The sequence below is a fragment of the Oryza sativa genome, chromosome 2 (genome assembly GCF_034140825.1).
Source record: "Oryza sativa Japonica Group chromosome 2, ASM3414082v1".
Lineage (NCBI taxonomy): Eukaryota > Viridiplantae > Streptophyta > Magnoliopsida > Poales > Poaceae > Oryza > Oryza sativa.
The window spans coordinates 23,080,600-23,091,814 of NC_089036.1; the positions used below are offsets into that span (position 1 = coordinate 23,080,600).

An 11,215-nucleotide genomic window follows, 5' to 3' on the forward strand; every position below is an offset into this window, starting at 1 on the left:
AGAGACCCTGGAAGAGACCCCCACGAAGAAAGTCCCATTCGAGACATTACCAAACTGAAGTAAGTTTAGTAAGAAGGTTTTTCTCTGTTTCTCTTTCTCTCTCTTTCTCTTTTGACAAGGCTTGGTAAAGTTCGTGCAAATTGTGAAGAAACAACATGGTCGCCTGGTCGATGTGGGATTAAAATCATTAGCCTTCAAAGGCACCATATCTTTGTCAGTGACAAGTGGATCCATGATTCATCGGGCCCATATGTCGGTGACAAAGGCACGTACCTCCTTCGAAGGTAGAGGAGGCTGATCCGTCGGTGTGGTGATGCTACCCCAAAGTTGAAACCTCGTCAACTGTTCCGTTTGCCGCAGCAGAATTCCATCCGATATGCTTCCTCATCACCTACACGCCCAAACATTTCCCCCATATTCGAAACGTATAACCGAGATGCAGTGATGCACACAAAAGAGGAACCTCAAACCCACACAACGAAGTACAACACACCGTGACGCCCACAGGCCAGTTCAAGTCCCAAACGTCCGGATCCTCCCATCCTATTCCTTCGCCGAGAAGGCCCTGACGACTGACGTGCAGTGCCAGCACGCACCGCACCGTTGGATCTTGGATGCTCCTCCCACGAAGCCAAGTGCGGAGACGCGGACGCCAGCCAACGCCAATTAGCTGTCCGCGTCAGTTACGTTTCCGTTTCCCCCTTCACGCTAACAAAATTCCCCTTCTTCTCTCCTCTCTCCTCTCTCCTCGTCATCCTCTCCCTTCCCCCAACTCCCCTCGCCGGATCGTTCGCGATCAATCCGCCGCCGCCGCTTTTCTCCTCCGATCCAGCGCCGCCCCCCGAGGGAGAATCTTCCGCCGCCGCGGCCGCACCCCGCACCCTCACGCAGTAGGGATCGAGGATGTCGTACGCGTACCTCTTCAAGTACATCATCATCGGCGACACAGGTGCGCGCTCCCTCCCCTCTTTCCTTGGATTGGATCCGGCCGCGCCGCCGCCGGTGCCGGGGAGATCTGCCCCGCCGCGGAGCATCTGGTGTGGTTTAGATTGATTTGGTCTCGTCTGGGTCTGATCGGGTTTTGGTTTTTTTGCTTTGCGTCACCCTGCAGGCGTGGGGAAGTCGTGCCTGCTGCTGCAGTTCACGGACAAGAGGTTCCAGCCCGTGCACGACCTCACCATCGGCGTCGAGTTCGGCGCCCGCATGATCACCATCGACAACAAGCCCATCAAGCTCCAGATTTGGGACACGGTCCGTACTCTTCCCCTTCCCTTCTCCGGTTCTCCCCCTCCTTGTAGCTTGCGTAGTACGCTTGTGATGTAGGGTTAACCGAATCGACACATGTATTCGGTGTCAAGAAACGTATTCGATTTTTTTTGGTAATTGCCTCAGCGATGCCTATCCTTTGTTTATGTTCATGTTGCCAAACTATTCTGTGCAGTTGATGATGTGGTGATGATTTTGCTATCGCGTAGCTTTTGGGTAGTTTCTATTGTGGTGGCTTTCGTGTAGCGAAATGCGTTATCCTTTGCTAATGTACCAAAAATGTGTAAATATTTGTGGAATCTCACAAAATTATAATATGCTAGGAATTGTTTTACACAAATATACTCTATCATACTTATGAGGTAAATCGAAATGCTCACAGAGGTATTGTTGACCTGACTTTTAACAGTTGAACTTCATATGAGTGACACTGATATTTAAGAAAAAGAAAAGGTCTCACATCTCTGCTGAGTTCCTAAAACCATGGGTATCAGTTCATCCTTGTGAGTGGTTTTGTTCATCATATCATGCCCATATTAGCCTTTTTTTTATTTACATAACAGGGTTAGGCAGTAAAGAATTCTTAATTAAAATGCCATACGGTGAAGCATTTATGTTTTGGGTCTGCCTGTACAGCTAAATGACTTTCTTGAGTTTGTTGTCATGACACACACCCATCTCATACTATTCTCTCGCAATAATGCAGGCTGGTCAAGAATCGTTCAGATCTATAACTAGATCATACTACAGGGGTGCTGCTGGTGCCCTTTTGGTGTATGATATCACCAGGTGCATGTTAAATGCAATATATTGCTTATGATCTTAACTTTCTTAATATGGATATTGCTCACAGTTGGCTAACTTAAACTTCAGGAGAGAGACTTTTAATCATCTTGCTAGCTGGCTAGAAGATGCAAGACAGCATGCAAATGCCAACATGACAGTAATGCTTATTGGTAACAAATGTGATCTGTCTCATAGACGTGCTGTCAGCTATGAGGAAGGTGAACAATTTGCCAAGGAGCATGGCCTAGTATTTATGGAGGCATCTGCAAAAACTGCACAAAATGTTGAGGAGGTGATTGTTTGTCCCTGGTACATTTGAGTTTGGTTGCAGGGTTCATTTCTCTTGAAAACTTATCGTGTGTCTTCTTGTGATGTAGGCATTCATCAAGACTGCTGGAACAATTTACAAGAAAATCCAAGATGGTGTCTTTGATGTATCTAATGAGGTGAGCTTTTTATTGCTTGCCCCTTTTCCCTTTTAAACTCTCAGTTCAGTTTGTGCTAATCAAAGATAATTAGTGGAATGTAATTGAATTCAATCTTGTTCGTAAGTTGCAATGGCACCATACATCGGTCATGCTATGTTTTGAACCCCCAAAAGAACAAGTTGACATTTTTTTCTGAACTACATGTATAGGATGATACTATCTGTGAATTCGACACACCTCTTCTATTTGATTACAAGTTTTATTGTTAAGTTCTCCAGTTAGTATTGATTAATGAATAGAAAGCTGTGGTGTTGTATTCTAGACTATTGACAAGTAATAACATATACATGAAACTATTCTGATAGAGAGGTTGGTTGGAGTGTCAATGTGCCAGCTGGCTCCCCTCTTATCACATGATTTTTCTTTTCCAGTTCAGCAACCACTTTATCAATATTCTCGCATTTTAAGGAAGTATGATATATTATATTTCACAGCTACTAACTTATCTTCCAAAACTGCTGCAGTCTTATGGGATCAAAGTTGGCTATGCGGTACCAAATGCTTCAGGTGGTGGAGCTGGCTCATCCTCTCAAGGTGGTGGCTGCTGCGGCTAAAGGCAGCAGCAGTATCCAACTAGTCATGTATCCAGCCTAAATTGAAAAGTCAGATCATGTGTAACATGGCCCTCAATATTTCGATGTTGCCTTGTGGAAAAAATAGCTGGTATTGGTACTGTGTTTTTTACTCCTTCCAGCTACCGACGTTCAGTGTTAGTGCACAAAATGTTCATCCATGGTAGTTTGTCTACATTGCAGTCATGTAAAGTTAAACATTCACGATTTCTGTACTTTTGCATGTGTAACTAAATGAAATGGTGTGTTACATTCATTCCTTCAATCAAATAATCCATAGAAACAAACTGGTTTGTAACTATTGTAACTAGTCGCTAGTGTCCATGGTATTTTCGATTGTGGAACATAATTAGTTTAATCTGCTTCAGTATAACTTAAGCCGGCTTTATCCTGTGTATGCATCAGCTTCGCTCCATTGAACATCCAAACATCAGTATAAGCATTTTGTGGCGACTAATCATCCGGAGATAGGGCAATGCTTTCTACCAACTGAAGAGTAGAGACGTGATGCTGTGAGATGGAATGCAAATTTCGCATATTAGTAAGAAGTTGGGGAAGGATTCGACCACTCACTGAGAAGCTAGAGCATCATGGCACAGTAATTACAATGTAACGTAGCATATTCTTGAACAAGAACATCTGGTCAAATACCAACCGGGAAAAAATCCACATCGATAAAGAGGTGCCGAGTGCTTACATCAACGTCTTTGCCATAATCAGAACACTACTCCGTACAAGCTAACACGAGAGCAGAGATTACATTTGCACGGATGCAAAAGTTTCCAAGATAGGGAACTGGAGTGAAGCTCAGCGTCCCCTGCCACGACCGCGCCCACGACCACGGCCGCGCCCACGCCCCAAAGGCTTCCCTGTTTCCGGATTAAGGTTTGATCAGACAAACAGTTCAGCAGCTCAGTAAAATCAACTTAGAGAGACAAAACAATTATCAAACCTGCAGTTGGCTTCTTAGCCTTGACCCTCGGTGTATCCTCAACCAGCAATGTCTCCAGGTTTAAGCTGTCAGGAAGAATGTAATAGCGAATGTTGTTTCCCCTCACACTGAGGTGATCAAAGGTAACAGGATTTTTCCCTTTCAATGTGAGTTTCACAGTTTTCAGGTGCGTGTTCATGCTGATATCAACACCTACAAAATAGACCTGGAAGTTAGGATGTGCATATGGAGTATAATGGAGTCACTTATGGAGGTGATTATAGGCATGACCGCATGAGAATAGCTCTGCTGAAACAAAAGGCAATGCAAATTAATTATAACAAGTGCATGAAAGACTTATGGTGGGTTTGAGGAAAATGTAAAGAGTTGTAAAAAGTATAAATTGAGATAGATAAGAGAAAGTAGAAGGGCTGGAATAGATTGCCTATTCTGCTTGTATTGTTGATACAGTGTTCAGAGACTAATTTATGAAAAAGAAGGGTCCAAAAACTTTTTCTGATAGTTTCCAGACCCGGACTAATATTGTTTGTGATTTCTGTGCTAACTGATATATTTACTAGGCTATTCTGTTCCGCTAATCTAGAATCATCAGAATATTAGTATTGATATTATGCCTATTTGATCAGAGTCGATCAATTTCTGTCTGTCCGATTGCAGCATACAGACTATTAGTTTGGGATATACTTTGATGATCCAACAAAATGTTCACTGTCGATATTGTGTATATTTTATTTGTTAGGTCAATTTCTGACTATCTGAATGCAGCATTACAAGATCCAAGGAAATAGCTACTATAGATATGTTAGAGCTGAGATGATCTATTGTATTGGTAAATGCATTGGATTAAATCTTCTTTGCAGATAAATTTAAATGCACCTGTTGCTTCAACCTGTAGCATGTTTCATGTGTATCACAAGTGATGTTTTGAACAGATCAACAGACTATTACCACCTATGCACATGTGACCTTAGAGTGACTTCTCCTGATCAAATTTGGTTATTAAGATTAAGAGTGGCGCATTAGGTTCAAGGTAAGCCTTGACGCTGGAGCACTGAAAAATGGGAGAGCACTGCTTCTTAATCCTTCTGCAGTAGAAATCAATGCATAACCTACCTATGGCCTCTGAATAACTGCAGCACAAGTGCTAAACTATGTTCATTGAACTTAAGCATTGCATATGTTCATGTACTTATCATGAAGTCAAAATATTGGCAACCTAGTGTAACATAACAATGATAGATCAAATCAAATACTCTTCATAATACACTAGAAGCCAAATAATGATATAAATTTATGAACATGATATACGCATATATATCAGTCCATTCTTGCATCCAAATTTATGTATGATTTGTTTCAGATTTTCAATGTTGGTTAACAATATCAAGTATATGCCATCTTTTACTTCAATGACATGCTTTCTAATTCCCTTTTCTGATTTTTTTGGTGCAGGGTATGGAAAAGGGATAACCTGTTAAAGGTTAATTGTTTTGATGGAAAGCATGGATGAAGCTTTGCAGCAAATGATTGTTTTCTAAAAGAGATTCTGCATACAATTGTTGCATACTACAATAAGGTGGTTATGCCCAATAAGGATGAAAAGTTGAAAACCTCAAGTATAAGCTGCTGATGCTAAAAATGTTCATGGCACGTGTAATATTGATATCAAAGAAGATAAATTGTTTCAGTAGTAAGACTTTGATAAACACTACTCTAACATAAGCAAGATGCCAGCAAATAGTAGACTTGATCAGGCTGGCCAAGAATAGGCTACCACTGTCAGTGAGACCATATGTGAAGGCAAATGCAGATGCCACATTATTCAGTTATTGTTCCACACATATCATAGCTTGGATAAAATAAGTAAATCATAGCAGACTTCCTTTAGCATGGTGTTATCTTATGAATTCCTAAACTCGTTTGAAGCTTAGTACTTATCCTCTGTCAGCGATCTCTTTAATTAGCAGGAAAACTAGGATGCAGCTGCCAGCTAGCAAAACGTTTAAAATGGTCACATTTGGGGTTACATAATTATTGTGTATTGCCAAGTCATCCAACTAGATATGCTGCTAGGAACACAGAGAAATTGGCACCGAGGATGTCAGCAGAGTAGAACGATAAACCCCTTCTCTAAGACATTGACCACAAGAAGCCAAACTGGTGTCTGGTGCTGATGCCAAAAGGAAAAGATGGTGCTGGTGCCAAAAGGAGAAGGCAGCAAATGTTCAATCCAATTGCTTCAAGGGATGATGATTCTTAGGAGTCAAAGGAAGTTCTACCTGTACTACATGACATACCTATCATAGCTGGTCATGATCTGTTGGAAGCATATGGTCTTTTCAGTTGTAGTGATGGCACTTTTTCATGAGATTGAGTGAGAGGCTGCTGTTGAATCAATTTGAACCACAAAGGTTTTCCCTTTGAGCTACAATATAATAAAATGCAACTGTGCTAGTCAAACACCCTAGATTTGCTCCGCATCGTCACGAAAACAAAAGCTTCAGCACAAAGGCCTCCTAGTGTTTCTACCGAATCCGCCATTGAAATGCAACCACAGCGCCAATCAATCAAATCCCGCGCCACATAGACAACACAGACGCCGCTCGCAAACCCTAGTAACGCGCCGCCAAAAAGAACAACAACAACAAAAAAAAAAGGTCGCCAAGACATCGTACCAGTGATGGTGCCATGGACGGTGGTGCCGTTCTTGAGCTCGATCGTTACCGTCTCGTTGTTCAGCTTCATCAAGAACCTGCACCCGAATTCGGCGGGAGAAATCGCACGGGAAACGAACCAGTTAACCACAAAAAAAGGAGAAAAAAAAACAAATCTGGGAAGGGGAGAGCGAAGCGGGAGCCGCGGATTACCTGACGAGCTTCATCTTGGAGGCGCCTGGTGGGGGGAGGAAGGCGAGGGGGGGAGAGGCGGTGCCGAAGCCTGAGCTAGGGTTTTTGGGGGGGAGCTGCCTCCTCGAGCGGCTTCTCTCCTCGGAGAGAGGAAGAAAGAGGGGAAGCCGCCATAAAACCTCCCCGATCTGGGAGAGAGGCCGCGAGATGGGCTTTTACTGGGCCGGATTGCAATATGGGCTTTTTCATGGGCTGTTCTGTAATTGGGCCTCGGTTATCGATAGTGTCAGTACACAATTACATATATATGTAATGGTTGAGTATTGGTATTGTATCCTGGTATTTATTGTACAGGATTTTCCTGACTATTGTGTGATCAGCAAGCAGTGTACCCCTTGCTGGAAAATAATAATGAGCCATGAGCCATCCCTTGATCGCTCTGAGAAAGTTATAACAAGTGTGGGCATCCTTGATGAGCTGAGCTATGGAGGAATGATGTTACAAGTAGGAGTATGCTTCACCAGCAGTAAGATCAATTCATTTTTGTTATAAATGTTTCATACATATTAGGTTGGGCTTCTATCATATCAAAATCTTGGTGGTTGGATTCATATACCATGATTCTCTTGCTATAAATCTCCTATTATTTGATTCATAGATAAGATGGCTATAGTAATAGCGGTGGTCCACCGGGTTAGGGTTTTGAGGTTGGAGATATGGGTGGCTATGCGAAGTACGGAAACCGTCTAGGCTGTAGTGACAATATTGTAGCTATAGGTTCGAAAGTCGGGCATTGGATTGTGCCAATATAGGAATATCGGAAAAGACAATAGTTTGGTTGCGTCAAATGGATATCCAATGGCAAAAGCCACCTAAGAACGAGGAGGAGAAAGGTGTGAGGACAACGAATAAGAGAAAGAACATCACAAGAAGAGCAATGGGGAGGCGAGCGAAGCAAGGTACGTAAATGACAAAAGTTTGTTTTTGGGAGGACGCTCTGTTGTTAACGGAAGTCTGGCATGTTTAGCTGTTATTGAAGGCACATGACACTTGACTTGAATAATGAAGTAGGGCTCTACTAGTAGAGCAACATACGATGTGTATTTGGCTTGCAGAGGAATGAGTGTGCGGGTGCGAGTGCGGGTTGGGTGGAGAGATTACCCACACGAATCAATAACAATAACCCACATATATCCAAATCTGACAAATTAAATTGATTTCGTGAAATCTTCGGTCTGCACACTGGTATCACATATTCATCACATCCAAAGAAATATTTATAGCATTTAATTTCCTCATATAAATATATTTTTCCCCACCAGAAAATACAATCTTCTTTTCCCACACATAAGGGATGCCCAGCCGGACTCCATTTCTTAAGGAAAAACCATTCAACAGAAAAAGTTGGAAAAAAGGTTAAAAAGGTACCCCTTTTTATTACGGAAAATCCCCATTAATTAATTAATCTCTATGCCATGTCCCCGACTCAAGTCCAAACTCCCACCCCCGCTCACAGTTGCTCTCGACGCCGTCGCGCGCGCTGCATGCCATCCATGGCCACCGCAGCGCGCTCTCCTCGTGGGCGCGCGCGGCGCCTTGCTTAGCTAAGCTTCACACATCTCCCCCCACCCCTGCCACGCGTGGTCGCGCGCTCGCTGACGTAGCAGATCGCGCCCGGCCGGCGGCGGAGGGGAGGAGATGACGATGGTCAGGCAGGCGGAGGCGGTGGGGGTGGGGGTGGGGGTGGAGCCGTCGTCTGCCCTGGGACGGAAGCGCTCCGCCTCCGCCTCGTCGAGGCCGACGACGGCGCGCGGGCGCGGCGCGTTCGGCGTGAGGAGCGTGGTGTTCTCCGTCGGCGGGATGTCTTCCTCGGCGAGGCGGAGGCTGGCGGCGCGGCTCAGGTCGGAGCTCGCGGGCGTCCGCGCGCTCCTCGCGAAGGCGGCGGGGTTCTTGGCCCCCGAGGGCGCGGCTCCTTCCTCGTCGCCGCCGGCGGCGGCTCCCTGCGGCGGGGGGAGGAAGGATGGACGGTTCTTGGCCACCGCCGGGATCCGATCCGGTGGTGCACCGGCGGTGGACGCTGGCGGCGAGAATTCCGGGAGGAAGAGGAAGGTTTCGTTTCTCTTGGAGCGGACAGACGACGCGCCGATGGAGATGGCGCCGGATGGGAGGACGCGGCTCGCCGCTCGCTCTGCGTCGCTCTCGCCGTCGCCGCCGCCGCCGCCGCCGCGACAGCACCAAGCAGCAGATGGCAAGATCGGCGTCGAGGAGGAAGAGGACGTCGACATCTGCGGCGGCGCCTCCCCGTTGGCAACCGCGCCGATGTCTCCTCTCTTCCCTGACGTCGATCTCAGCGAGCTCGTCGGTGCAACCGGAGCGAAGCTGCTCTCGCCGCTGCAACGCAAGTACATTGCGCTCGCCGACGCCGAGCGCGCCGATGCACGCGGCGGCGCCTCCACCGTCGCGCCGCCGGCATTGTCTCCTCTCCTCCCAGCTGGATACAGCGAGCTCGTCGGTGCAACCGGAGTCGACCTGCTCTCGCCGCTGCCGCGCGAACACGTCGCGCTCGCCGATCGCGCCGACGCCCTTGGTCTCGGTCTCGTCGTCTCCGCCACCGCGACGACGACGTCGCCGTCTCTGCCTCCTGGTTTCGCTGAACTCGCCATCGCCGATGCAGGCGGAACCAAAATGCTGTCGCCGCTGCCGCGCAAATACGTCGCGCTCGCCGAGCGCGGCGGCGTCGCCTCCACCGCGACGACATTGCCTTCCCTCGATGAGCTCGCCGACGCAACCGGGGTCAAAATGCTGTCGCCGTTGCCGCGCAAGTACGTCGCGCTCGCCGAGGAAGAGGACGACGAGTACGTCGACATCTGCGGCGACGCCTCCCCAGTGGTGCTACACAAGAATCATGGCGAGATCATCATCAGCAACAGCAGCAGCAGCAGCCCAAGCAGCGACTCTGACTCGGACTCAAACAGCAGCTCCAGCTCCAGCTCCAGCAGCAGCAGCAGCAGCAGCAGCAGCGATTCAGACTCCGACGAGAGCGCCGCCGCGGCTACACATGCGCCGGCGATCCCCACCAATGCGTGCGTCAGTTCCGCGCAACCGTCGTCGGCGGCGCCTGCAGCGCCGGAGGTAGCACAGAGCGCTAAAAAACAAGAAGAGAAGCTCCCGGACCAGCGCACCGCCGCAGCCGCCGCCGCCGCCGTCGTCGCGACGGCGCCGCCGAAGCCACTGACCGACCTGATCACCAGAGCCCAGGGAGCCGCGGCGAGGCGGCGGCAGGACGAGAAGGCGCAGGCGAGGGAGAAGGCCCGTCAAGAACTGCGCGAGATGGAGAGGACGACAGCGCCCGCCATGGCCAGAAACTTCATACACCCGCTGGACATGAAGCTGCTCGGCCTCGCCGCCGTCGAGCACATGGTGAGCGCCGACGAGGAGGCTCGCTGCAGGGCGCTTCGCTCCGCCGCGCCCAGCCTTCTGGAGAAGCTCGGGCTCTTCCTGAAGGCCGATGACGGTGGCGACAAGGTGCAGCGGCAGCAGCAGCCGAGCTTCGTCGCCGGCGACGATGACGACGTCGAGGAAGGTGAGATTCGGTAGCGCCGCGCCAGGAAGAAGACATGATTGATTTGAATGTATGTGTGTGGCTCCAGATATGTGCCGGGAAAACACTGTCGGTTTCTCCAGAGAGAACTTTTTTTTTTGAGGGATATGAAATCACCAAATTCGATTAACATTTGGGACAAAAGTGCATTGAAAAGTTCAAACAGATTTTGATTGTTTGAACGAATTTTGGGAAGGCCAAAAAAAAAAAGGAATCACCAAGCGTGGATTTTGTATCGGCGGCAGGTTAGCACAGTTGGACAGGCCTGATCCTGCTCGGCCCGTGGGCCTTGTTGTGTGGGCCAGAGGTTGCAGCGTTTGATCACCATCTACCTGAGAAATAAGTTCACTTTGATTCCCCTTAAACTAGTATCCTTAAACCATAATATCGGATACCTAGTATCCGTAAACCACAATATCGGATACCTATAACTATTAAAACCGGTACAATTTAACTTACTCAGTGGTTTTGAAGGATGGTTTCGTTGACGTAATGTCTATATGGCGGTGTTGACATGATCTTCGGTCAATGTGGCGATGACGATTCATATGGCAAAATAAATGGGACCCTAGTCGATAGGTCGCTTCGGCGGCTGGGGCGTGAACGGCGAGGTGGACGCCACCGGATTGAGGCAGTCTGCGGGGGGCGGCATCGCCGGCGTGGAGTGCTTCCCGATGGAAGAAGAGGAGCTAAAGAAGAAATAG

The 11,215-nt window shown here is 47.7% G+C and overlaps 3 protein-coding genes across 3 annotated transcripts; 2 read left to right on the forward strand and 1 right to left on the reverse strand.

The window, feature by feature from the left end:
• The first annotated feature begins 750 nt into the window (after nucleotides 1-750).
• On the forward strand, nucleotides 751-3,413 carry LOC4329809 (ras-related protein Rab-2-B). The gene is made up of 6 exons (XM_015770798.3): nucleotides 751-949; nucleotides 1,112-1,251; nucleotides 1,973-2,055; nucleotides 2,140-2,344; nucleotides 2,430-2,498; nucleotides 3,005-3,413. Exons 1-6 carry the CDS (start codon nucleotides 904-906, stop codon nucleotides 3,092-3,094), a joined length of 633 nt encoding a protein of 210 aa, XP_015626284.1. The 5' UTR covers nucleotides 751-903; the 3' UTR covers nucleotides 3,095-3,413.
• Nucleotides 3,414-3,714: 301 nt separating this feature from the next.
• Nucleotides 3,715-7,095, reverse strand: LOC4329810 (small nuclear ribonucleoprotein SmD1a). The gene is made up of 4 exons (XM_015770799.3): nucleotides 6,932-7,095; nucleotides 6,740-6,816; nucleotides 4,065-4,256; nucleotides 3,715-3,981 (listed from the first exon to the last, which is right to left on the reverse strand). The coding sequence occupies exons 1-4, from the start codon at nucleotides 6,943-6,945 to the stop codon at nucleotides 3,920-3,922; spliced, it is 345 nt and encodes a 114-aa protein (XP_015626285.1). The 5' UTR covers nucleotides 6,946-7,095; the 3' UTR covers nucleotides 3,715-3,919.
• A 1,519-nt stretch (nucleotides 7,096-8,614) lies between these two features.
• On the forward strand, nucleotides 8,615-11,215 carry LOC136355268 (uncharacterized). The gene is made up of 2 exons (XM_066307653.1): nucleotides 8,615-10,493; nucleotides 11,091-11,215. Exons 1-2 carry the CDS (start codon nucleotides 8,615-8,617, stop codon nucleotides 11,213-11,215), a joined length of 2,004 nt encoding a protein of 667 aa, XP_066163750.1.

Excerpts from the sequence above, each read along its gene's own strand:
- LOC136355268 (XM_066307653.1), top strand. The coding sequence starts at position 8,615 with ATGGTCAGGCAGGCGGAGGCGGTGGGGGTGGGGGTGGGGGTGGAGCCG. Across the intron at positions 10,494-11,090 it reads CGATGACGACGTCGAGGAAG|GTCGCTTCGGCGGCTGGGGC; the intron begins GTGAGATTCGGT and ends CCTAGTCGATAG.
- LOC4329810 (XM_015770799.3), bottom strand. Across the intron at positions 4,257-6,739 it reads CGTCCATGGCACCATCACTG|GTGTTGATATCAGCATGAAC; the intron begins GTACGATGTCTT and ends TCTATTTTGTAG. Across the intron at positions 3,982-4,064 it reads GGCTAAGAAGCCAACTGCAG|GGAAGCCTTTGGGGCGTGGG; the intron begins GTTTGATAATTG and ends ATCCGGAAACAG.
- LOC4329809 (XM_015770798.3), top strand. The coding sequence starts at position 904 with ATGTCGTACGCGTACCTCTTCAAGTACATCATCATCGGCGACACAG. Across the intron at positions 950-1,111 it reads CATCATCATCGGCGACACAG|GCGTGGGGAAGTCGTGCCTG; the intron begins GTGCGCGCTCCC and ends GTCACCCTGCAG. Across the intron at positions 2,056-2,139 it reads TTGGTGTATGATATCACCAG|GAGAGAGACTTTTAATCATC; the intron begins GTGCATGTTAAA and ends CTTAAACTTCAG.